The sequence below is a fragment of the Mus pahari genome, chromosome 13 (genome assembly GCF_900095145.1).
Source record: "Mus pahari chromosome 13, PAHARI_EIJ_v1.1, whole genome shotgun sequence".
Taxonomy (NCBI): domain Eukaryota; kingdom Metazoa; phylum Chordata; class Mammalia; order Rodentia; family Muridae; genus Mus; species Mus pahari.
This window is the reverse complement of record NC_034602.1, coordinates 36,590,127-36,616,707: the sequence shown is the minus strand read 5'-3', so window position 1 is coordinate 36,616,707 and position 26,581 is coordinate 36,590,127. Positions and strand designations below refer to the sequence as shown.

The window sequence follows — 26,581 nt, the reverse complement described above, 5'->3', positions numbered from 1 at the left end:
CACTCACCTAGTTTTTTTGGTTTTTAATGTTTTATTTGAGGTGTGTGTAGTGGGGGAGATAGCATCTTTCTATGTGGCCCTGGTTGTCCTGGGTCAGGCTGGCTTCAAACCCACAGAGGTTCACCTGCTTCTGTCTCCTAACCGTCACATGGTTTGGGGGAATTGAATTCAAGCCCTCATACTTACAAAGTAAGCATTTAATGGACTGAACCATCCGCAGACCTCAACATACTGTAAGGGAGCAAGGTAACGTCTTTCTGTAGCTTTTAAAAAGTTTAGAAATCAGATATATTGTTCAAAATCACAAAGTGGTGTCAAAACATGAACACAGAAGCACCTGGCTCCAACGTTTATGCTATTTTCAATAAACCAAGCAAATTCTTTGGAGCTGTCTCAATTTAGTTTATTAATACATACAAAAGACATTGAAAAAACCTAAACAATTCTCCAGATGTTGAAAAGTAAATATCACATTTCTAAATAACAATAAAATCAGGAATTATTTTGAACAGAATGGTAACTGTCTTAGTTAGGGTCTTACTGCTGTGAACAGACACCATGACCAAGGCAAGACTTATAAAGGACAACAAATTGGGGCTGGCTTACAGGTTCAGAGGTTCAGTCCATTATCATCAAGGTGGGAGCATGCATTATCATCAAGGTGGGAGCATGGCAGCATGCAGGTAGACATGGTGCAGGCAGAGCTGAGAGTTTTATGTTTTCATTTGAAGGCTGTTAGTGGAATAGTGGCTTCCAGGCAGCTAGGGTGAGGGTCTTAAGACCACACCTACAGTGACACACCTACTCCAACAAAGCCACACCTTCTAATCCTGCCACTCCCTGGGCCAAGCTTATACAAACCATCACAGTAACTAACCAGTAAAGGCATACAAAAATTCAGTGTTACAGCAAAAGCAGGACTCAGGGAGAAACCTAGAATCCTAAAATACATGTGTAGAAAACAGGCTGAAATATCAGTGGTCTAAGCATTTGCCTCCAAAAATTGAATGAAGATATCCCAGATAGCTAGAAGAAATTTCTATGTTTCTAAAAATAAAGACAAAAGCTCAATTAAATAAATAAATGAAGAAAGCAAAAGATTGGAGCTTTGAAAAAGATAACAATAACAACAACAATAACAATAGCAACAACATCAACAACATAACAAAATTAGTGATTCTGAGCAAGACTGATCTAAGAAAAAAAAGAATAGAAACCATAAATTGCCAATATTCGCAACAAATATATGTTAATACTTGACTAGCTATAAAAGGCACCAAGAATGAGGTGGAAGAGAAAGAGGGTGCAAGTAATTAGTTTTGAGATCTCCCACAGAGATCACATTTCAGATTCTATTATATTCAATTTAATACAATAGTATTTGCTAGATGACAACACAGGCTACTATCAATTTGGCAATAAAAGCTCAGAAAAGAAAAAAAAACTATCCTATGTTGTGGACCTTGAAAGAACTGATTTAATTCCAGATGTAACCATGATCCTAAGAATGTGACTTTAGGACAATCAATTATCCCTCTAAACTCCATTTTCTCCTGTTTAAAAAAAAAAAAAAGGAAAATAACACTCAAAGTTATCAGGGACATGTTGGCTTAAAGATTAAAGCACAGAGCACGTGGGTAGTTTCCACAGAGCACCTTCCCTATAATGACTCTATGACCTCAGGTTTTCCATGTGAATATCTGTGGGAAGAATGAAAAAAAAAATTAAAAAAAATAAGGTCACTCATTTTGATAAACTTGACATTTGACTTTCTTTGTCCAATGGGAAGTTTGATTGGTCACTTTTCAGTAAAAATGATGTTATCAGCTGTGGTGAGGATTTAGCTCAGTGGTATATAGGCTTATCCACCATGTATGAAAATTCTCAGGTTTGATTCTCAGAGCCAGAGAGAGAGAGAGAGAGAGAGAGAGAGAGAGAGAGAGAGAGAGAGATCATTAAAAGAGAGGGATAAAAGGATGTAAGCAATATATAAATATAAAAGCACCACTTGAGACAGTTAGACTAATATAACAATATAGAAGTTTAACTCTGGTTTATGGAGTAATTTTTCTTGAATGTTGGTAGTACACAGTGAGTATTAAGTTGGTCATGTAATTTTGTCATAATATTTTGGGAAGTTCTTCCATCTCTGGTGTTAACATTGTAGTGGAGGCCTCTCCCTGACAGTTTCAGCTTCCCACTAGTGTTGCTTCTGAGCCCCTTCATCTCAGTCCACGCTCCCGGTGATCTAAGATCCAGATCCTTCACATATTAAGTCTACACAATGGGTGCTCAGGGTTCTTCACACACTGAAGAAACCTGGCAGGCCTGCGGGAGAGAAGCAAGAAAGGAAGTCAGGGATGGGATGAAGACTGGCAAGATGGGTCACCGGGCAAAGGTGCTCATTGCTGTGCACAACCACCTGAGAGTTTGATCCCCAGAGTTCATGTGGTCGAACGAAGCACTGACTCCTACAAGTAGGTCCTTAGATGTCCACACGAAGGCTATGGTATGTGCACACATGTGCACACACATACACATATAGTAAATAAATAAATAAATAAATAAATAAATAAATAAAAATGTGACAAAAATTTTAAGAGGAAAGAGACCAAATGATGTTACTAAGGTCCAACTCGTCAATGAAGGAAGACACTTCATAGCAACCAAAGATCAACCACTGAGCATCCACACATGTCTGAATCAGAGACAACACTGAGAAAGGCCTGACCCAGGAGTAAATGACTTGAAAGCATGTGCCAGGTTAGTTGCAGTTCACTTGTAAGACCATAGAAATAAATACCGGGGAGAGTGTACACCAGTGGTATGTGGAGGTCCAAACAAACAACTGGCTCAGATGTGTCACAAGTATATGACAGATGATGCCCAGAAGACAGAAGATATGGCCACCGGGACCAGGCCCACACAGTTCCCCCCCTGAGTATTCTTCTTTCCGCAGATCTGAAGCTTCCCGGTGACCTCGGGGTGAGAGCATTTGACAGCAAAGAACTCAGGGACCTTTCTCAAGAGGTTTGGACGCCACTGCGAGAGGACCACGCTCCCCTTACACAAAGCAAGCTTTCAGTAAGTATCTAACTTGTAGTTTAAAAAGACTGCCATTTTCATAAATGTGAGCTAACAAAACCACAGGCTCTACATTCCTCAACCCTCACCTAGTCTTCCTGCAAAATATCTGTGAGTGAATTAGCCTAGCCAGCTGCCTACAGAGTTGCTCTTATCGTTGATCTTTTCTTTTGTTTTTGCACTTAACTGATGCACGTTGACAGTTTTGGATTTTTGTTGGTTTTGTTTTTTGTTTTGTTTTGTTTGTTTGTTTGTTTCATTTTTTGGAAGTTGTCAAAGAACAGAGAGCTGATTGGAGGGAAGTTTGGGTCATCTGAGAAATGAACCATCCATCTTTTAAGCCTGTCTTTGGTGGTAGGTGACATGAAGAGATTAAAAAATATATATTCCCTCTCTTTAGCTTGTACATAAAGCCTTTTCTCTCTGCTTTAGTCTTGGTGGAAGCTATTCCTTATGGGAAAAGCTCCAAAAGTGCTTCTCTGTAGAGGAAGATGTCCCTGCCTGTATCATTGGCCACAACATAGTTAAAAACTATGAGAGGTGTACTGGCTAGCTTTGTGTCAACTTGACACAGCTGGAGTTATCACAGAGAAAGGAGCTTCAGTTGGGGAAGTGCCTCCATGAAATCCAGCTGTAAGGCATTTTCTCAATTAGTGATCAAAGGGGGAGGGCCCCTTGTGGGTGATGCCATCTCTGGGCTGGTAGTCTAGGGTTCTATAAGAGAGCAGACTGAGTAAGCCAGTGGAGGCAAGCCAGTAAAGAACATCCCTCCCTCCATGGCTTCTGCATCAGCTCCTGTTTTCTGACCTGCTTGAGTTCCAGTCCTACATCCTTGGTGATCAACAGCAGTATGGAAATGTAAGCCAAATAAACCCTTTCCTCCCCAACTTGCTTCTTGGTCATGATGTTTATGCAGGAATAGAAATCCTGACTAAGACAAGAGGGTCTTAACATTTTAAAGTTAAAGGTGACTTTAAAGACAATATACCTGACCATAGGTTAATGGCAAATTTTCTTCAAGAATTTATTTACATCAGTTTTGCTTTTAATCTAGAACGATAAATCTTGTTAGACTCTCATGTGGAAATTTGCCAAATATTAGGTACTTACATCTGAATCTAAGGAGATTTCACATGTAAATTTATAGCCAGTTAAGGGATTTTAAAACTCGGAAGAAAGGCCCTGGCAAAACACATTTCTGCTCCCCTGAAATACAGCAGTAAAGTAAGAAAGAGATGTGTACTCTGGGGGTCAGTCAGCTTCTAAGTCAAGCCATCACTTAGGGCTGGAAGGCAAGGAGGAAGGGAACGAAAGGAGGGCAGTCAGCCAGATTTAGGCCATTGGCTAGGGAAACAAGGTAGGTTTGGTGGCAGGGCAGAGACCATCATGTGTCACACCAGTGAGAGCACCACCAAGGCCTGAGAGGATTCCTAAAGCTCTCTCGGCGCCACACACAGATCTTTTGATCCCAAGAAATCAATTACCCGTAGTTATCCTGGCAGGCAAATGCGATATTCCTTTTCTGCACAATCATCTTCAGCTCATTTATGGAGGAGCTTGAACATGAGTTACTAGGGAAGAAAAAAAAATCAAAAGTAATAGCTTATTTCATACACTCTCTGAGTCTCTCTTACTGCCTCTTGAAGCAGCGCTGAGGAGAGGTAAGGCAGACTTCCCCCTCCGGGGGGGCTTCTCTGGTCACTAGGAGCCAAGGTGTGAAGCAGTCACTGTCCTTTGTGGAGACAGGATTTAGAGACTATAAGGAGGGCCATGTGTGTAAGCCCCATTCATTTGCTAAGCCAGTCTGTTCCCAGTGTGTTCCTGTGACCTTGGATTCCTTCTGCAGGCTGATTCATAGACTATCACTCTGCTACTAAGCAATAACATACCTGGAAGCTTCTTCAATGTTGTGCATCACCCAGGCCTGTAACTTATGAACCTTATTTGGGTCCAAATTAAAGACTTCCACACTTCCAAAGGTGCTGAAACAGAAGAGGTAAATAACATCACTGACCTCAAGCCAAAGTACAGTGTATCCACACTTCCTGTTAGAATCCAGCCTGCTGGACACCATTGAACAGAACCTCCCTTGCTTCCCACTGCTCCTCTTTCAACGTGACTCTTGATTATGAGATTTTCAAGATAAGGGTTTTAACTATACATCGATGCTGATTGATGCATTAAAAAATACTTGCTGTTCAAAAAGAAGCATTACCAGGGAGCTAGTTGGAAACAGAGAACGTCCATTCAACAACATCTTTCTAGATCCTTTCTTGTTAGTGTGGACAGCTACCCATCCTGAGGCAAGGACTTGGTTCTCCAACATCAGAGGGTGAGATTTTTGAACACCATCACTTTCACACAAAGCCCACAGGGGGAAAAAAAAAGCCCAGAATAAGGCAAAAGGGTTAATGTGGCTTTATAATATTAAATACTAAAGCAGAAGAAAGGAATAATTAATTGAGGGTACCTACAGTGCCTGGAGAAAATTAATATGTGCTCTCATTTTTAGAAGCACTATCGTCAGAGAAAGATTAGAGAACAAGACCACGGTTATGACAGAAACTAAGATGAGAAGGAGGCCAAAGAAGGAAGGCTTGATTGTGGGCCAACTCAGCCCTGAGGATTAAATAAAAAAGAAAAAAAAGTTAATATGTACTAGGGAGTTTTCAATAGGTGTGGAGTGCAGCATTGGTCACAGTTTCGTTCTATGCATCCTCAAAATATCTCTGATGTATACAGATATTCACAGAGGCTAGACGCCCGCACAAGGTCACATCACATATAGTATATGTAAGGACCCCTGATGTCCTCACCATTATATCACTACAGGGCTTTGCTGGCAACACTTCCAGAAGAGGAGGAGGAGCAGAGCCCAGCATGGTTTCTGATGTTCCAATGATACTTCTACTGCTGACGTGGGATTCCCACTCTTCACAGAGGAGAGAGCCATAGCGAGAACGCTAACAGGGAGAAAGGTGGAAGCGGGGTAGACAGTATCGATGAAGTGAGAGCGCAGAATGCAGTGGGGAGAGAGCTGAGAAAATTATGTGAGACCTCAAAAAGTCAAGGGCAATGACTGGGAACCTGCAATGGCCTTTAGGAACTTTGGAGGATCTTAGATGAACCAGACCAAACATTGACCCAGAAAGAAGAGAATACATAAGCTTTACCCTTTTCAAAGCTCAGCACTTCAGGACTGATATGAAACATGGAAAGCACATTCTTTCTAGGAATGCCATGTCCAATAGGAGACTATGGTAACAGTGATAATTAACCTGTGTACAAAGAAAGGAAATGGGTACCTGTTTTTGTAAAATGGCTCACTGAGGGACCCGTTGAGCATCACTTGGACCACACCACAGGCATCTTCTGCAAACTTAAAAAAGAAGTCCATCAACTAGACTGGGTGGTGACACATACCTTTGATTCCAGCACTTGGGAGGCAAAGGCAGGCAGTTGGATCTCTGCTAGTTTGGCGTCAGCCTGGTCTACAGAGTGATGTCCAGGACAGCCAAAGTTATACAGAGAAACCCTGTCAAAAACCAAAGGCAAGAAGAAAAGGAAGAAGATGAAGAGGATGAGGAAGAGCAGGAGGAAGAGGAGGAAAAGGAGAAGGAGGAGGATGAGGAAAAGGAAGTTCATCGTTATTCTTCAGCAATTCCATCCAAAGAGTACTTAGTACTAACTAGAGAGGGAGAGAGAATAGCCTCCATAGTTCTAGTACAAGAATGGTGAATCTATCCAAAAGTGTAAGCCATTGGAGGAATTTACTTTGTATGAGTTCTTGATGCAGCCATGGCAATCTGCATGAATGAAAGCACTCACTTGGTATCATGTAGATGCTACATCTTATTTGGCAGAAGTAAGGTGGACAATTCAGGGGTTAGGGAGATGGAATGGGAAGCCCAGGTAAGAGGCAGTGATCCTGAGGTTCTAGGAAGACACAGAGCGGGGTGCTTGAATAAATGAACATGGTTGAACAAGGAGTTTTATTTCTTCTTGCAACCAACTTTCAGCTGGGAGGTCTGTTAAACACTGGTGGTCACCATGTGAACAGAATACTGTTCAGCTTCCTTTGGAGACAGACCTCTGGGACTTGGGTCTCCTTCCACGACATCTGTGCACATTACCTAACAACATTTCATTGTTATGGCGGGTTGAACAGTTCTAGCCATCAGTATGAAGAGCTTTGTGAGAACAAAGAGCCTGGATTCCCATGTGCTTCTAGAACTTTCAGTGCTTTAAACCTAGTGCATGACACGGGTATGTTTTACTCAGTAAACTTCCAGGGATAAAAAGGATGGCAGGAGAAAGGGAGACACTCTGCACTGGACGCTAGGAAAGACCAAGAAAGTGCTGTACAGCGAAGAGAACCCATGTCCCAAAGAGCAGGCAGGACTGCACTGGTGAAGCTATGACTGGAAGGGGCCCTTGGTTTAGGAGAACAGTAGTTTGTGAGGAAAATTGCAGTCAATACTGAATAATCAGTTCATAGATGGCCATGTACTGTGTTGGGGGAACCTGGACTTCATTCTGCAGGTGACTTCTACACTACAGATAGATTCAGAGCTTAATTATGAAGTCCAGTGGTGCTTGTGTAGCCACAGAGGGACCTAGTCCTAATCCTTATGATTAATCATTAAGCATTGACCCAGAAGAGTCCTGGATCCTCAAGGTCACACAACTTAGCAACAAGGTCATCTGGGAATTCAAACCTGTAAGAAGAACCATCCTTATTTGTCGAAAAGAGGTACTAGTTCATTTGTCTTCCTCAAAGAGATCCTAGAACAAGGTGCAGGTGCACAGTGTCTCAGAAGCCAGGGTGCCTTCAGTCACCCTCACCATTGTAGCCTCAGTACCAAGGCTGAGATGCGATACAAGGAAGCATTTACTTTATATAAAACATGAACTGCTGTAGAGGGTTTCAGAGATGATGCGGCTGTAAAACATATCCCATAGTGATAATACAAATGGAAAACATTCTCTGTAAAAGCGAGCAAGCAAAAATATACAGTGTCTTTGAGTTTTTAAAACATGCAATAAGTCTCCAACAAACAGTTGTTGTGTGGGCGGGTTCCATTACTTGACACCATAGTGATATTTTATTTGAATGCATCAATCGCTATCTAGACTAGGTATATGTTAATTTCCATTTGGTGAAGATGAAATGAGGAAACTGATCAGAATGTCTAAGGAAATTGGTTTTGGGGGTTGGAAAGATGGTTCAGCAGTTAAGGGCACTGACAGATCTTCCAGAAGTCCTGGATTCAAATCCTAGTACCCATATGGCAGTTCATAAATGTTTGTAACTCCAAGATCTGACACTCTCACATAGACATACACGCAGGCAAAACAACAATGCATATAAAATAAAGGTAAGTTAAAAAAAAATTTTTTTAAGGTTTTGCGAGATAGGGTTTCTCTGTGTAGCCCTGGCTGTCCTGGAACTCACTTTGTAGACCAGGCTGGCTGTGAACTCAGATTTCCGCCTGCCTCTGCCTCCTGAGTGCTGGGATTAAAGGCGTGTGCCACCACACCCGGTGGGTATGTACATTTTTTAAAAGATTTTTTTAAAAGTAGGCATGATATTGATGGTGTTTCATATGGTTGTTGTGAGGCTAGAGTTCTTAGCTCTTGCAAAGAGTTGGACACACATCGAGTGATCTGCAAATGCCAATTATTAAGACTGTTCCAGAAATCAAGTCAATACCTGGGTCCCAGGACTAAGCCTAGCATCCTGGTAGACACAGCCAATGAGTGTTACCCCCTCACTGGGTGAGGATTCTTCCCCTGAGCTCCCAAGCCTTCTTGGGTGGTCTGAAGTTGTGCAGGAAAATCTTCTGGCGTGTTTTCCCTTCACACTTTCACATCTAAAATGATCTGTACCCCCTAAAAGGGCCAGAAGTCAACCAGTCATGGACTGAACAGTATCTTCAGTCAAAACTCTAGAATTTAACTATTTGGGACTTACCTTTTGGGAAACCACTTTCCAGAACACAGAAATAGGGTTGTTGGGACAGTTTTCACTCCAATGTGGGCAAGAGACATAGTTCATATCTAAAACACATTGTTTATAGAAAAGAGTTAAGTGGAAAAGGAAATGGACCTTTGGGCTCCATTCTTGGCTGTCCAATCCCCGTAGGAGCGCTTTCCAACAGCATCTGTGCCAAGACAGAGGCTGGAGAATGGACACAGCTCAACCCAATTTAACTAAGTGTCCCCTGAATTCCATCCAACTCCTTACCTCCCCATCCAGATCCCAGACAGGAACACTGTGATGGGTTTTGACTCACCATTCTGGGAAATGGCAACAAAAGTGCACCCTAAAGACACTGGGCCCTGTCACTCCCCTGGAGTCCAGGAACACTGAGGGAGAAGGCCAGGCCTTTTCGGGAAGAAGACGCTTTCTCCAGATAGTCCTCTGATTCCTGGCAATTCTCTCTTATGGAGAGTTTCCTTCCCAACCTCCATAAATCTGGGGGCTCAGGTGATCTCAGGCTTTCTATAGTCAACCCTACCAAAACAGGTTCAGCCCTTAGTGTGGTGCAAAGTATAGAGTATATACATGGTTTCTATGACACTGTTCTCAAGGTTACTTGCATATATATATATATATATATATATATATATATATATATATATATATATATTGAAGATTAGGTTCTGGAGATAGAGGGTTGAATCAGGTGGCAGCCCTGTTCTCATAGGACATGTGATGTAGTGAAGTCAAATAATCAGAGACAGATTAATTTTGGTTGTGCCCTATTACCAGAAAAAAATTGCTTGAAATTTGCTCTGAAGAAGAATCACTGTCTTCAGTCAGACTCTAAAGAGAAGGGCACCTTGTGCATACAGCACGCGCAAAGGCTAAGAGCCCTGATGAGCTTTGATCAGAAGAGGGGATAGAGAAGGGAATGAGAAGATGAGGCATCTGAAACCCAGAGGTCAGCTCTTTAGACCATTAGCCTAGAGTCAAAAGAGAGATGGTTAGGTTTTAGAGGGGGATCGACATCATCCCATTTTCACTCTGAGAAAAACTCAGATGTCAGATGGAGACTGACCAAGGAGGGTAAAGAGTGACCAGTAAAACCTTATAGCATTCCCAGCAGGAAGGAGAGGGTGTGGCTGTGTTAGACTAAGGCAGTGTGAGGGGAGATGCACAAATGGCTCTCTAGGCAAATAGATGGTCACTGGCTATGAAGGGAAAAGAAAGAGATCACCTTAAGATGGTACCCAAAGTTGTCCATGTTAATATGTCACATATAACAATCAGTTCACGATGTCTATTTATATCCAACATTACACTGTACATATAAAATATAGTTTTAACTTAAATTTTTTTAAAAGAATGACTTAGAGTTATGTTCAAGAATATATAACGTGTTTATGTGTGTGTGTGTACAAATCCATACATATAAAGGTTAAGAAGGAGATTTGTCAAAAGTGCAGAAGAGAAAGAGGAAGTGGAGAGGGAGGAGGGAAAAGAGGAAAGTGGAAGAGGCAGGAAAGGGGAGAACAGGAAGGATGTAGAGAGGGAAAGCGAGGGAGAAACTGGATTTGGGGATGTCTTGCCTCCACAGCCTTATAAAGCAGCCCTTCGGCTTCATACAGTGTGCCTCACCAATGGTCACATTAAGCCTAATTCTCTGTTGCAATGTGTTTTGCTGATGGGACCTCTAAATGGAGTTGGGCTCATGAGGGAATTTACCCCCATGAATGGATTAAAGACTTTCTCAGGAGATTGGGAGATGGGACTAGATCAGCGATCACAAAAAGGAGTAATAAATGACCTTGGCTTTTTCCCTCTTATGGTGATGTTTCCCCTACATGTGTACCTGTCCCTCAGAGATCAACCCTAGCCCCCAAAGCTGATATTTCAAGAGGGCAGTGATTTTTTTGTTTTGTTTTGTTAGAGCCCAGCTTGTCACTAAGGTCACTGATGGCATTAGAGTATATGCCTATTGACCTTTCAAGTTTCCTTGCCCAGCTCAAAGCTCCCTTCCCATCACCCTGAGCCATCCCAGGGGGTTCAGATCCTTACCGGAAGTACTAGGATCTCCACACCACCTGAGATCATCAGCAATGTAGCCCAGCAGGGTGTCCTCCAGGGTGAACATCTTTCCCTGGACCCAAGTATACTGATGGGCCAGGTGTTTGGATTTGCTCCAAAAGAGAGTCTGAGAAAGAACCAAACCACAATTTAGTAGGTCCAAAAATAAATCTAAGGGTTAGAGATGTGGGTCAGCAGTAGGTTGAGTGCTAACACACGAGGCTCTAGGTTCTATCCCCAGCACTATAATACATAATATATACATACATACATGCATATATACATACACACATACAAAAACACACCTTTTATAAATAAAAAAATAGAAATCATCAGAATAAATAGCAGGCACTAAGAAAAAGTAAATTTTGTTATTGTCTACCACAGACCTCCTCTGTTCAGAGCACTGTACTGAGGCTCCCGGAGAAACAGCCCCAGAGATCTCCAGCTCACTAACCACAAGATGAGAACTGATTACTGTGAGTGGGTTTGGGGGCCTCACTTAGTTTCAGACATGTGAAATTTTGTTTTAAACACAGACTTTGTAAGAGTTGTAACTTGTGGTAGACCTTTCGAGTATACTCAAAGAACTGAACACTGGGTTTCTCTGACTCCATGTCTCCTTCTATTTACATTCCAGCTGGTCACTTTAAAGTCTCTTTACCTGGTTTGCTCCTCCACAGGACAGCTCTGAAGAGCTAAGATGTAAGAAAAATCGCTCTTCAAATGGAACTTCGCCTTGTGTTGCGGTTTAGTCCTTTATTATTAGCAGAAGTCAGGGGAAAGTTCCATAATTACAAAAATTTGGGTTACTCTTGTTCGTGTGGATGGAATTGATGTTAGATTCTGTCTTTCCTCTGTGTCCCCACCTCTCTCTTACTTTCCTTCCCCAGATATCCTAAACTGTGATGGCACACCAGTTCTCCAAAGCCCCACCACCACCAATACGACCCCAGCAACCATATCAAATGATGCCGATGCCGATGCCGAGGCCTCCTTTCTGTCTGCAGCCTACCATTGGTCCTCAGATGTCTTCCCTCTGACTTTCATTCTCAGTTTTGAAAGGAATTACTCGCCCTCGTTACCTTGTTACATGGTATGGTCTGAGTGACCAATTTAACAAGTGGTGCGTAGTCCTCTCTTGTGATATTGCAAGGGTGCTTGGAAACGAATGCTCCTTTGAATGTGCTCAGTAGCTCCCGGCAGTCCTGATCTCTGAAAGATGAAAGATGGAAAATGGATTTTTAAAATATTTTGGAAGAGTCTGGAGAGATGGCTCACGGTGGCTCCCAACTGTGTGTTCAGTTTCCAGAGCTAACACCTCCATCTGGCTTCCACAGTCACTGCACATACATGGTGCATGAACATAGATACAGGCAAAACAACTCTACATGTAAAATAAATATAAATCTTAGGAACTCATAAAATAAAAATAAATAAAAGAAAAAGAGAAAGACATTGAAAAATTCTTGAAAATATTTTTGGAACACAGATAGCAACAAGAAATACCCTTCATCTGAAATCATGTACCCAGGGGGCAGTCAGTTCTTGACAACATCCTATCAGCTGTGTAAAACATCCCTGTGAGATGGAAATTACCTGAGGCTGAGACTCGGTGAGATTAAAATTACCCAAGCATTTAATAACATTAAGAGGAAAATATGAACACACCCAGCACTATCTGTCTCATACTACACCTTGTATAAAAGCCCTTAAGGTTCTTTAGTGCCCCCAGTAAGGGCTATGTTTCAAAATAGCTAGTAGAGAGGACTGAATGTTCCCAACACATAGAAGTCATGAACGCCTGAGTCACTCTGTTCACTATACAGTGTATACATAGACCAAAGGTGTCGTTGTGCTCATACATATGTCCAATTACTCTGTGTCGATTAAAACTACGTACGTAGGGTCACTGCAGGTGGGCTTGGTAATGTAGGGTGGGCTCATCAGTCAGCATTCGTAACCCCCACCCACACCTCCACCCCAGGCAGTTCTGACCCTGGTTCCGGTTGAGAATCAGTGGATACAGATGAAAATGTGAAAGGTTCAATGGCATTTCTTTCCAAAGTCTAGATAGAGAAGCTTAAGTTCACCAGCACCTGCCTTTGAAAACGATGCCAGGAAACCATTAGTGCCCTCTCTTTCCATACATAAAAAGAAAAAGTGATGACATCATGTACTTTAGTGTCAATCAAAATTTATAGGGTACCATCACAGGCAATTGAGAAAATAGACGTTTGGCGGCTCCCTGGCTTCCAGGGTTTATGTTTTCATTCTGGTAATTAATGCAGTGACCTTCTCAAGAACTCTCTGTTCTAAATCCCAACCATCATAAACATCTCTACTTTTCCCCTTTGGAGCATCTGCAGGACTTAAGACAGAAGAAGATGGAAGAAAGAGAGGACATTTTCCACTTCGGAAAGAGTGTGGTGGGAAAGAGCAGTTATCCTGCCCTGAGACCCTACCGCACAGCAGACCTTTTCATCAGCGAACTCTTATTTAAGCTCTGAAACTCACGTCCTTCACAAATTATTTCTGTACTTCTCTTAGGTCTTATATTCCAGCACAAGAAGTAATACAGATTCAAGATACCCACTGGAGGAGGGTTGTCTGTTCAGGAGAAGAGACTGGAGTAGTACTGTTGAACATGACTTGGAAGAGTTGGTAATTTGCAGAGAATAACAAAACCATCTTGCATACATTATAAGTACTGTTTTTTAAATTAATTTTTAAAAAAATTTTATTGGTCCTTTGTGAATTTCACACCATGCACCCCAAACTCACCCATCTTACCCTCCAGTCCTGCAGCCTTTCCCCACCCAAAAGAGAATGAAAATTAAAATGAACTTAAAAAAAAAAATCTTGCTGCGGAAGTTGCCATGTGTCATGGCATATACCACAGTATACACTTTTGTCCACACATCTTTACTTGCAAATGTTCATTGCAATAAGTCATTCATTGATTGGTCTTTCCCAAAGCCTCTAGCTTCTGTCACAGCGTCAATATTGGACCCTCACTGGGACTCCTCTCAGTTATCCTCTTGTCGCCCTGTGTCATGGAGACCCCCACAGATCTGGATCTGCAGGACCAGTTTCTTCATTTGCTTCAGCAGTTCACAGATGGGGTGGATGTTCCTTAACCAAGCAAGGGACAGGTCCAGCTCTCCTGCTCACATGCCCTCTGACCACTCACCCTTGCTCTCATTACCCGGACCAGTTGTACTGTGCTGCCCAGGAGAGGAGATGTGGGGATGCTCTTCTGAGTGCTGCAGCTGGTGAGGGGCACAGGGCCAGCTCTCCCATGGTGCCCGGGCAAGGGGCAGAGCCAGCCTTGTATAGCGCTTGGACATCAACACGGCCTTAAGTGGCAGCCCAGACCAGCGACATCCTCATGGTCTTCGGTGTTTACTCTGGCCGCAGACATCAGCACAGACTCTGGCTGGGACAGTGCCACAGAAGCAGACATGGCCCTTTGCAGCAGTCTGGACTCAGACATCACCATGGCTCCACGTGGCTGCACAGGCTCGTCATGTCTGCCTGTTTCTAACTGCTATCCAGTTCCACCTCTCTCTGCAGGGCATGATCCATCAGCTCCACCCTCCTCTCTTCTATCTTTCCACTGAGTGCTTTCTCTCCTCCTTCTTTCCCCTCTGTCCTTCACATATTCATTCAGGGTAGTAGCTCTGGGCACTTAGGTGTCTTTTTCCTGGCTGCTCCAGGAAATAATGTTTTGGTTTTTTTCATTTGTTGTTGTTATTGTCGTTGTTGTTTTGTTTTCTAATATTATTTAAATTTCTCTATGTATTTGAAATTTTTTTAACTTGTAACAAAATAAAAATAATGTTAAGACTCAACTTTTAGAGACAAACTTCTACAGTAAGACATTTAAAGTATCTTTTCCTTTTTCCAGCTAAAACTTTTTTTTTAAAAGAAAGTCGAGCATGCCACGTGTTACTGGTTTCCATCTTTATGATTCAAGTTGAGTATCCCCCAAAATGTTCTCATCTACCACTGTAATCCTGCAAACATATGCTTCACAATTTTTACCTAAGCATGCCCCAAAAGTGTGTACTATCTTTTCTTCTTGAACCTGCTGCTTGCAGAAAATCTTTCTCTGATCTTATTTCTCAGCTGTGTATGTTTTTAGTTTGCACTCATCAAGATACAAACTCCACTTTGGTTATAATAACAGAATTTATGAGTTTTGGGACTAAGACACCTAACAATACTGGATAGTTTTGTTTTGTTTTGTTTTTCTAGTACTAGGAATGAAACACAGTATCACATATGCTAGGCAGGTGCTCTACCACTGAGATACACCTTCTGTCCCATCTTGACTCTGTTTAAGTGTACAGTTAAATAAATAGTCATGATGTTTTGTAACTCATTAGTATTAATACCCGACCCTTCCTCTACCCAGTCCCTGACTACCACAGTTCTTTCTATTTCCTTCAATCTGATAGGCATCTCACAAGCATGGAATCTTTGTAGATGGCTAATTTTACTTAGCATGATGTTCCCAGCCATATTACATCTTAATTAGGCTCACTACTGCTATGATCAGGTTACATCATGACCAAAGCAGCTGATAGAAGAAAGCTTTTAATTGGGGGCTCACTTAGGGTTTCAGAGGGAGCGTCTCGGAGGACAGGGAGCATCACACTGGAGCAGTATGTAAGAATGTACATTCTAATCTGCAAGCAGCAGGCAGGGGGAGGGGGAAATCTGAGTCTGACATGGACTTTTGAAACATTAAAGCCCACTCCCAGGGACATGCCTCCAGTAAGGCCACACTTCCCAGTCATTCCTAAATCTGGGAATAAACTGGAAACCAAAAATTCACATATTTGAGCCTATGGGGGACATTCCCATTCGAACCACCACATACTTCGTATCAAATCTCCTCCCTTTTGAAGGCTGAACAATATTTCACTGTATAACAATATCGCTTTGTCTGACCATCAATCAATCAATGAGCATGTAGGCTGTTCATTCCTTTGTTGCATATTTTCCAGGGGGGGGGAGGGATTGCCATAAGTCTTACATGTCCAAGATGCTATCAAATAAACCATTTCTGTCCTCAGTGTCCATCCCTCATCCTGAAGCCCAAGGATGTGAAATACGGTAAGGAAGGAGGCCTACGGACCTTTTACAATGAACTTTTCTTCTCCAGCTTTAAAATACGTCCTTGTTAAGTCACACACAAACCACAGAGGGATGCCAGGCCCAGACATTGCCAGCAAGGTCAAGGAGAATGGAAATGAAAGATCTCAAACAAAATGAAAAACAGATGGTGCACTCTACTAAGGTCCCTGAGTTCCCCTTTCTTCCCTGCATAAGGTGCATACTTTTTAGATCAGAACAGAAGGTAAGATCATCTGATTCTTTGTGTTGCCAGAAGAAAAAGATTCCATTTCCTTTTCCCAGAATTCTTCACTTTGTTTGAATTTTCTGAAAGTCACACTTTACAGATTTTGAATATATTTTTTTCTGGAACTGATGGTAAAAGTATAATACTCAAGGGCATCCTGTTAAGTGCCTAAAGAAAGAAGGTTTTGTTTGGTCCCTAGCATCCAGATAATAAGGAGGCTGAGACAGTTACAGGGTTCTTTCTTTTCTTCTGTCTCCAGAGTGAGCCAACTGGGAGCAGGCTAGTTGCCTTAGCTCCTCCACCCCAGGACAAGACATGGACAGGTTTTTTTTTTTTTTTTTTTTTGTGGAGATGCCGGGAGATGAAGGAAAAACAGCTCTGAATTCAGAGAGCATAAACAACGTGACCTCACACGCAAACCTCATCTGAAGTCTCTTCCATTCACCACAAGCAGTTTGACACAACACCAGCATCAGATAAAGCAATGGTAGATTGCAATTTGAATACAAATCCCAAAAAACAAAAAATCAAAAAATCAAAATTAAAAAAAAGAAGACATGAAGGTGAATCCATCCTTGAACCTGGCTGATTGAAGTGATTGCTGCATCTTAACTATCCAAACCTAGGCCTTCATCATGTGCCAGCCCGGTAGAGAAAAATTTATCAAGATTCCATATCAGAGAATTAGACTCCTCCTGTCGATTCCATGACACTGTACAAATAAAACCAGCTTCCTTGAATCTTCCCTTAACTGTTAAAACCAAGGCTATTCCCCCCTCCACGAACCTTTGCTGTGAATGTTTCCTTCTTACAGAGAGCAACAAATCCAACCCACTCAATTATAGGATGTTCCCAGTGGTCCGGGGTTAAGGTCTAAAGCAGTGGTTCTCAGCCTTCCAAGTGCTGCGACCCTAATGCTTCCCTACACAGTTTCTCATGTTATGGTGACCCCCAACCATAGAATAATTTTGTTGGTACTTCATAACTGTAATTTTGCTATTAATATGAATCATAATATAAATATCTAATATGCGGGACATCTGATATGCAACCCCTGTGAAAGGGTTGTTCCCCTGCAAAGGGATTGAGACAAGTTGAGAAATGCTGGTCTAGACATTAATGAACAATCTTGGGATACAAAAGAATCCAAAGGCCCATGGCAATTGAGATGCCTTCATGAGTATGTACACTGGACAGAAGAAGGTTCACCAGCTGCCCCTATCAGCCTCTTGACTTGCTGAAACACAGCTTCTCCTGGTGAAGAAGAATCTTAGTCTGGGGGAAGTTTTTTTTTTTTTTTTCATTGTTTTCCAAAATGGAGTCCCACAGTTTTGGTATAGAGTAAGTTAGCCCACATGTCAGGACTGGAGGTCAATACGCGCATCCTCTTTTCTACTCCTCTGCTCCTGCCAACAGAGCTTCACTTGATCTGTTCCCACCACTACAAATCACTCACTACCTCTCATGCCTTCCCTTTCCTCTGAGTTATTCAGGGTTGGTGGACTCCAGGTGAGCAAAGGCAGAAAGTAGCAACAGAAGAAAGGTCGGACAGTTGTGACGGTGCCATAATGTTCCTGTGAGCCGAGCACTGCCCAAGATACCAATGACTTATGCTTACATCAAAAGCTCACACCAGCCAGTGGGGAGGACTCTATATGTCTCTTAGAAGTAAAGAAGCTCAGAGCAGCTTAGCCTTGTCCAAGGTCAATTAGCCAGCTCCAGAATTGCCTTGCAGGCCAGATGTTGTTGTCTTTGCTAGACAATGTTGCCCCCTACAGGAAAATCCAAACTGTGCACCTAAGTTTCTAATAGAGTCGCTTCTAGAACAAAAACAAACAAACAAACAAACAAAAAACAAACAACAACAAAAAACCCAAACTAAAAAAAAAACCAAAAAAAAAAAAAAAAAAAACCAAAAACATGATTCTAGGTCTCAGGAGATGTTCAAGATTAGAACTGAACAGTCATGCCTAGATGCTAGAATAATATCAGCAGGGAAGGAAAAGGTAAGGTATTGTGCTGAGGGGAAACATATATATGATTGTTAAATCCAGTTATTATTATTATTATTATTATTATTATTATTATTATTAAATTTTCTCTCATATATTACATCCCCTTCCTCCCCTTCTCCCAGGCCTTCCCACCTCTCTCTTCCATTCCTCCTCCATTTCCCTTCAGAAGAGAGCAGACCTCCCAGAGACATCAACTAAACATGGCATAACAAGCTACAATAAGACTAAGGACCTCCCCTCAAATTAAGGCTGGATGAGGTGACCCACTGGGAGGAAAAGGGTCCCCAAAACAGGCAAAAAAAAGTCAGAGACAAGCTATGCTCCCAGGAATCCCACAAGAAGAGCAGGCTATACAACCATAACTATATGCGAAGGGCCTAGGTTAGACCCATGCAGGCTCCCCGATCACTGGTTCAGTCTCTGTGAGCTCCTACCAGCCCAGGTTAGTTGATTCTGTTAGTTTTCTTGTGGTGTCCTTGTCCCCTCGGACTCTTACCGTCTCCCTCCCCCTCTTCTACAGGATTCCCTGAGTTCTGCCTAATGTTAGGCTGTGAGTCTCTGCATCTGTTTCCATCAGCTACTTACTGGATGGAGCCTCTCTCTTCTTCATACAAGTATAGCAGAATATCATAGAACAGCATTTATTGCTTTTTTTTCCTGGTTATGTCTAAGTCTCTGGGCCATCCAGTCTTTGGGTCCTGACCCTCCAGGCAGAGTCAGGGCAGGGTTTCCTCTCATGGCATAGGTCTGAAGCTAGACCAGTCATTGGTTGGCCACTTCCACAATTTCTGTGCCGTCTCTACCCAACACATCTTGTAGGCAATGATTGTAGGTCGAAGGCTGGATTGGTGCTTCAGTCCCTCCACTGGAAGTCTTGCCCGGTTACAGGAGATGGTTGGTTCAGGTTCCACATCTTCCTTTATTAGAAGTCTTAGCTAGGGTTACTCTTGTTGATTCCTGGGGGTTTCCATTGTACTAGGTTTCTATCTCACCCCACAAATGCACCCCAATTTCAGTTGTCTCTCCCGGTTCTCTCTCCCTTCATCTTCTCCCTGACCTAGTCCTGTTCCCATACCTACCCATCTCCAGCTCACCTTTGATATCTATTCTATTTCTCCTTTCCAGGGAGATTCACGAATCACCCCTTGAGCCCTCCTTGTTACTTAGCCTCTCTAGCTTTGTGTATTGTAGCACGATTATCCTTTATTTGACAGCTATATATCCACTTATAAGTCAGTACATACTATGTATGTCTTTCTGGGTCTGTAAACACAGTTTTTAATACTGACAGACTTCACTGGGTATCAGAATGTCACTGTCGCCACTCCCATAAGAACCACATTTCTACCTTTATAATGTGCCACTCCTGTGGAAAGCTTCTACACCCAAAACTTTACCATTCCTTCAACACATCTGGCTCTTAAGAGGTAGGGATGCACAGTCTATGAACTTTCCAGCTAGGTGGTCCTCCAGGTCAAGATGTCTCTGTAGGATCAGCTTGAGTCTTGAATTTGAGGCCACTATAGTCTGTATTTAAAGTAGAGACTGCCACCTTGTGGGAGAAATGGGTGATCGGTAAGATGGAAAGAAGCGATGAGGATTTTCTAAGCAGGGTCTTTATATAAGAAAATTCTTGAGGTTGAAGGTGTCCCTAGAAACAGCTAAATCACAAATTTGAAAAACGCTTAGTAAGAGAGGGGAAAGTGGGGGGCAGGATCAGGTATGGGAGGAGACTGGGGAGATGTACAGAGGATCAGGAAATTGAACAAAGGTGTGTAGAAGTGGGAGATGGGGAACTAGGGGTAATCAACAGAAAGTCCCAGACACCAAGGAAAGCAAGAGGCTCCCAGGACCTGAAAGGGAAGACCTTAGCTGAAATATCCAACAAAGGGGAGAGAGAACCTGTAGAGACCATATCAAGAGGCTAGTAGGCATGGCCCCTGGTTGAGGGATGGGGCCACCTACCCTTCTCAAAAACTTTAACCCAGAATTGCCCCTGTCTAAAGGAAAAACAGGGACAAAGAGTGGAGCAGAGACTGAAGGAAAGGCCACCCAGAGACTGCCCGACCTGGGGACCCACCCCATATACAGTCACCAAACACAGACACTATTGCTGATGCCAAAAGAGCTTGCTGACAGGAGCCTGACATAGTTGTCTCCTGAGAGGCTCTGTCAGAGCCTTCCCAATACAGATGCAGATGCTTGCAGCCAACTATCGGACTGAGCACGGGGTCCCCAATGGAGGAGTTAGGGGAAGGACTAAAGGAGCCGAGGGGTTTGCAACCCCATACGAAGAACAACAATATCAGTCAACCAGATCCCCCAGAGACTAAACCACCAACCAAAGAGTAGACCTGGGGGGGCCCAGGGCTCCAGCTGCATGTGTAGCAGAGGAAGGCCTTATCTGGCATCAATGGGAGGGGATGCCCTTGGTACTGTAAAAGTCCAGCAAAGGGGAATACTAGGGGAGTGAGGTAGGAGTGGGTGGGTGGGTTGGGAGTACCCTCACAGAAACAGGAGGGAGAGGTGGGGTAGGTGGTTTGCAGAGGGGAAACCAGGAAGGGGGATAACATTTAAAACATAAATAAATAAAATAACTAATAAAAAATTTTTTAAAAAGAAAAAGAAAAACACTTAGTTAAATTCTGCCATGTGCTAGGTACAGAGGGTAAAACTGAGAAAAAGGAAAAAAACTATGAAAGTTGTGGAACATACTAGAACATTACAATTTTGTGTGAAAATAGGGAGAAATGGCTAGGATAAGACTTTAGGGGTGGACAGCAAATGGTATTTAACATTCTATAAGGTGGAGACATTAGATGACATTGAGCAAAGAGCTGAGGGGAGACAGAGCCTTAGAGCAGTAACTTCCAATGGAGTCACGTTCTGGATAGAAGGCCCTAGCATCTGATGTGTTAACAAGAAACCATTTGGCTGGAACAAAGCAAGCAAGAAGGAGATGATGGACGCAAAGAAAGAAAGGCAAATTTGACCTTCACCATGGACTTTTATCTATTGTGGCATTAGGAGCAACAGAACACTTTGTGCACAGGAAGTAAGAAATATCAGAATGCCCTTCTTTGCAGGCTGTACTCTGAAGGAAGTTGGGACAAAAGCAGGTAGATCAGTACTCCTGACAAAAAGATCTGACTCTGAGCCATGGAGGAGGAAGGGAAGATGTAAGTCAAGATAGGAAAAAAGTAGCCAAGAATGGTGGTGTACACCTTTTCCCATAAGGTGTGCCTCGTCTACAGAGCAAGTTCTGGGACAGCCAGGGCTACACAGAGAAACCCTGTCTTGAAAAATGAAGAAAGAGAGGAAGGAGAAGGGAGAAGAAGGAAGAAGGGGAGGATGGAGGGGGTGAGAGGAGGAGGAGGAGGGAAGAGGAAGGAGGAGCAAAGAGAAGAAGAAATAGGAAGAGGAGGAGAAGGGAAGAAAGGAGAGGAAGGAGGCAGAGGGGAGAAAGAAAAAAATAAGAAAAGGGGATAGATTCTGAGTTCATTGTGGATTTCTAGTGGACTGAGTATATGTGAATATATGGTGTTAGAGAAATTATAGAGTCCATAACTAGAAGCTTGACTAGGCCACCAACTGGAAGAGAGCTTCCAGCAGAAGTCTCCTTGACCATGGGTTCCATTTTGAACAGGGACTTGACCAAAGGAAGTAACAGAATGGGCTCGTGACAAGGACAAAGAAGAGATGGTGATGAGCTCATTAGAAGTACTGGAAGATGAGACATGGACACCAGCACAAAGCAAAAGGAAGGGTTGTGAGAAATGCTAAGTGAACACAGCATGTCACATTGACAGTGACAGATCCTCCTGATTCCCCAAGGAAGAGAAAGACTGAGACAAGACCTCTGAAGTATTGGGAAGGAAGTTGTGCCAAGGTCTGCATACTTCCACATGTAATGGCACGGGTAGGGAGGATCTGCTTTTCTTCCATTTGTGTCAAATACGGTATCTTGAGAATTCACTTGGGAGAACACTGCCTTCACTTAAATATAGTATAAATATGCAATGAAGAAAGCAGCAGGTCCAAATCCATCGTCCATACCCTCATTTGTCTTGGCTAGTTCAACATTTAGCATGTTTTCCCTTAGGATAATAACCAAGCTTCCTTATCAGCCCTAAATTTGGTTGGAAAATTTCCCAGAAGTATAAACTAGAAGCATCAAAAGTTTTAGGTTTAGCCATTCTGTGACAGTCATTTGTAATCTCTTCAAACTCCTGTATTCTCTAAAACCTATTTATTATTTTCTCTTAAAATTTCCCAATGTCACAAATGCAAATTTACAGAACACACTTATATTCCACCAGTACAATATGACTCGATCTGTTCTGTGTGGAAGCGATCACATCCTGAGAAATGAGTCCAGAAAGAGTCTCTCTCCTCCTTGTTCTTGCTTTTGAGGCAGGCTTTCCTGTAGCCCAGGCTGGCCGTGAACGTATCATGCAGCTGAGGACAATTTTGAACTTCTGTTTCTCTTGTCTCAGCCTCCCAAATGCTGGGATTCCACCACATCAAGTTTAATGGTGCTAACGATCAACCCTCAGCTTAGCACATATTAGGCAAGCATTCTACCGACACAGCTACATCCCAGCCCAAGTCTTGTGCTTTCTATAACTTCATTTCAGGAACTAAGCCTTGGCAGGAGATGGGTACTCTTCTATGAGTAGTATCCTAATGACCTTATCCTTTTCCACTGGGCCCTGTCTCCTAAAGGTTTTCCAATCACTTACGTCACCACGATGAGGGCTAAGCTTTGAGAACAAGCGCTTGGGTAATATACTCAAACCATGTCTACCCCTTCCAAAAAATTATTCTTTAATACTATATCCTTTAAAATTATCCCCAGCACCATTCAAAACAGTTCTGTGGATTCTCCAAAAGATAGGCATCCATCTGCCATTTAGTCCAGTTCTTTATTTCTGGATACACCCCTGCCTTTCCAAATGAAACTATATGACCATATATTAATTTACACATTAATGTCCAGAGCACCTTCATTCATCATATTCAAAATGTGAATATAAGCCAAATGTCCATCAACCAGTAAATGGATAAACAAATTATCATATACAGCTACAGTTGACTTAGTAATAAAAAGAAACCAACTTTTAAAATAAATTAGGTATGCATGTGTGTGTGCATGTGCAAGTGTGGCATATGGGTGTGTGAAGTGTATACCCATACCTGTGTGCTGATGAATGCACTTTTGTACATACTCAGAGATGTCCCACTCTGTCACTCTGTACTTTATTCCTTTGAGACAGGGTCTCTCACTGAACTAGAGCTAAGCTTTTGACCAGCAAACCTCAGTGAACCCTGAACTCTACTCTCCTCGGCTGTGGTATGGATATGTGCAACTGAAGGGCAAGAACTGGTGAGGTGGAGTGTGCTCACACCCGCAAAACTCAGAGATCTGAGACAGCAGGAGCAGAGCTGCTCCTTCCCTGTCTCTGAACCTGCTCTGGAACACATAACCACAGCACCTAACTGAGAGGAGTTAACCTGGGCAGTCAGTCACACAATGCAGCACCAGGAGCCCTTCCCCATGCAATCAGAGCATCACCAACATCTCAAAGGGAGCCAATAGGAAACATTCACGCCCACCTCCCAAGTCCCACCCCACTCTCCAAGGTTCTTACAGTCCCTCTCCACCACCATGACCAGTGAATGCATAAAAGATGATCAGTTGGCCTAAAGGATCAGGGAAATGAAGCCAGAAGTCAGTGCCACCATTCCAAAGAGCACTCAGAGAGATTGTGCAAGGAGACTGGATCCTGCAGGTGTGGAGAGTACATTTCAGTGTTGTTGTCCACATGTGACGGGCCAGGCACAGTCGTCCCTAACCAAACAGATGTCCTTCACCCCTCTTCTCTGTCTGGATAGCATGTCTCCACTGAAGATCTCAGAATATCAAACCGATCTTGAACCACCTCCTTACGCCTTGGGTTAGCCATGAAGGCCACTTCCGGCTAACAAAATTTAAGGAGAAGGCAGAACAGTGAAGAAAGGATTCTTGTAAAGACATTGTTATGGGATGAGAGGGGTCCCAAGATGAACGTCAGTCTCCCTGATCGTTTTTACTGGAGATGTGATTATGTGAACAGACAGTGGTTAGGAACTGCTGCAGCAATTTTTTTTTGTTTTTGTTTTTGTTTTTGTTTTTGTCAAAGGCTTGAGGATAAAAGATATCCCAGGAGGTGAAAGAGGCCGACTCTCACTGAGCTGCTAAGCTGACCTTGGAGTCACCTCACCTCTGGGTATCTCATTATATAGATATTATACATCTCTCACTGAAAGTCTTTTTTTGAGTCTTTATTGAATATAGCTCCAAGCCATTTAATTGGCATACCCAGTGTGGTGAGTTGAGCTGTGTCCTCACCAAGATGTTCAAACCTTACCCCACTATCTCTGATGGTATTCTATTCTTATTTGGAAATAAGATATTCACAGAATTCTCTCTCTCTCTCTCTCTCTCTCTCTCTCTCTCTCTCTCTCCATACATACCTGTTGAGTACATTGAGTACATTTAGTGTGCCTTGGGACTAAATTATTTCAGTAATGACCACTTAATCAATTAGGGGGCTCATTCAAGGGAGTGGTGAATTCATCCGAAGAGGCGGTCAATTGGGGAGGAATATTAGAGGAAGATCATGGTAGTGATTGAAAGGAGGAAAGGAAAGAATGTGGTATAATTATATTTCAGCTTGAAAAAATTTTACACTGCTAAAACCCATCTTTATAGATGATCGACTTTATATGAAGTCATTGAAGCATTTCCACATTCCATATGGCTGGGCTGATGTAAAAAGAGAGACGGAGGCTGAGGAGGTGGCTCAATGGGTAAAGTACATGCTGTCAGCTTGAGGACCTGAGTTCAAATCCTCTCAGCACTGACGTAAAAGTTAGGCACAGCTGCAAGTGAGGAGCAGAGATGAGGGTTCCGCAGCCCTCAGCGGCCGGCCAGTCTAGCCAAAATCCCAGGTTCAGTGAGAGTCCTTGCCTCACAATAAAATGGAGAGCAAGAGAGAAAGACAACCAGTGTTGTTTTCTGGCCATACAGACACAAACATGCATGCACGCGCGCGCGCGCGCACACACACACACACACACACACACACACACTTTATCTTAAACATTGCTTAGGAAATATTGCAAATATGAAAGCACCGCAAATGTCCCTGGGTGTGAATCTAGAGGACAGTAAATGTATCAACTGTGGGTCAGTTGACTGTGAAAGTGAGAGAGACCCAGCTGTGCTCATCGGAGCAACCACTGTTAAGTGTGGAGGAATAGGGAAGTGAGAAAAGACGTTGAAAGCAAGATCAAATGCTGCCTTGTGCAGGAAATACTTCTAGAAAGCTGTGAGAGAAACAAAGGGCAAGATTACTCTCTGAGAAAAGCGGAGAAGCGAGGTATTTTTGTAACCATTTGTCTGTAACTGGCTACTTCTTTAAACACAGAAAGCAAGCTGTGATTTCTCTCTATTGTATTATTGAACAAAAAGAGATGCTCCTAGCATTCAGGGACATCTCACCGTGCTTTAAGTGTTCATTATGTAACTTTCTTACCTTTAAGAGATTGACAAAAGATACTGCTTGAGGTTGGGGAAATGAGGGTGGAGAAGAACCCCTTGGTATATGAAGAATAAGGAAAAGTTAACTTGGCAAATACCAAGTACATGGTTCTCAGCTGTGAACCAATCTGTTCAGACCCCTCGAGTCCAGAATGCCTTTGAAAAAAAAAAAAAAGGCTACAGCAAGAAAGCAGTTTCCAAATACAATCCACTGTCCTTACCTAAGCCTCGGTATCCCCTTGTGACTTTAAATTTCTACTAACTGTTTTCTGCCTCTGTCATTGAAAGAGTATTTACCAACTTCCATACACTGATGGGTAATTCGGCTTCCTCCCAGGAACCAAGGCGATCAGCTTTACTATGAATGCCATATGAAGTGCCAAAGACAGAAATTACTTCGTAATATTTGGTTGATAGTCATAATGAGAGAGAGAGGGAGAGAGAGAGAGAGAGAGAGAGGAGAGAGAGAGAGA

The 26,581-nt window shown here is 42.7% G+C and overlaps 1 protein-coding gene across 2 annotated transcripts in view; it reads right to left on the bottom strand.

Moving 5' to 3' along the window:
* Positions 1 to 806: 806 nt before the first annotated feature.
* Cd38 (CD38 molecule) overlaps positions 807 to 26,581 on the bottom strand; it is a 41,312-nt gene continuing 15,537 nt past the window's right edge. Inside the window, exons 2-8 of one of the 2 annotated variants that reach the window (XM_021211280.2) lie at positions 12,223 to 12,352; positions 11,129 to 11,264; positions 9,059 to 9,144; positions 6,390 to 6,463; positions 4,974 to 5,066; positions 4,569 to 4,655; positions 807 to 2,328 (exon numbers count right to left, since the gene is read on the bottom strand). In XM_021211280.2, coding sequence (XP_021066939.1) covers positions 2,265 to 2,328; positions 4,569 to 4,655; positions 4,974 to 5,066; positions 6,390 to 6,463; positions 9,059 to 9,144; positions 11,129 to 11,264; positions 12,223 to 12,352 — 670 coding nt within the window. In that variant the 3' untranslated portion in view covers positions 807 to 2,264. The remainder of the gene's footprint in view (positions 2,329 to 4,568; positions 4,656 to 4,973; positions 5,067 to 6,389; positions 6,464 to 9,058; positions 9,145 to 11,128; positions 11,265 to 12,222; positions 12,353 to 26,581) is intronic. The other variant, XM_029545269.1, reaches the window with a different exon arrangement.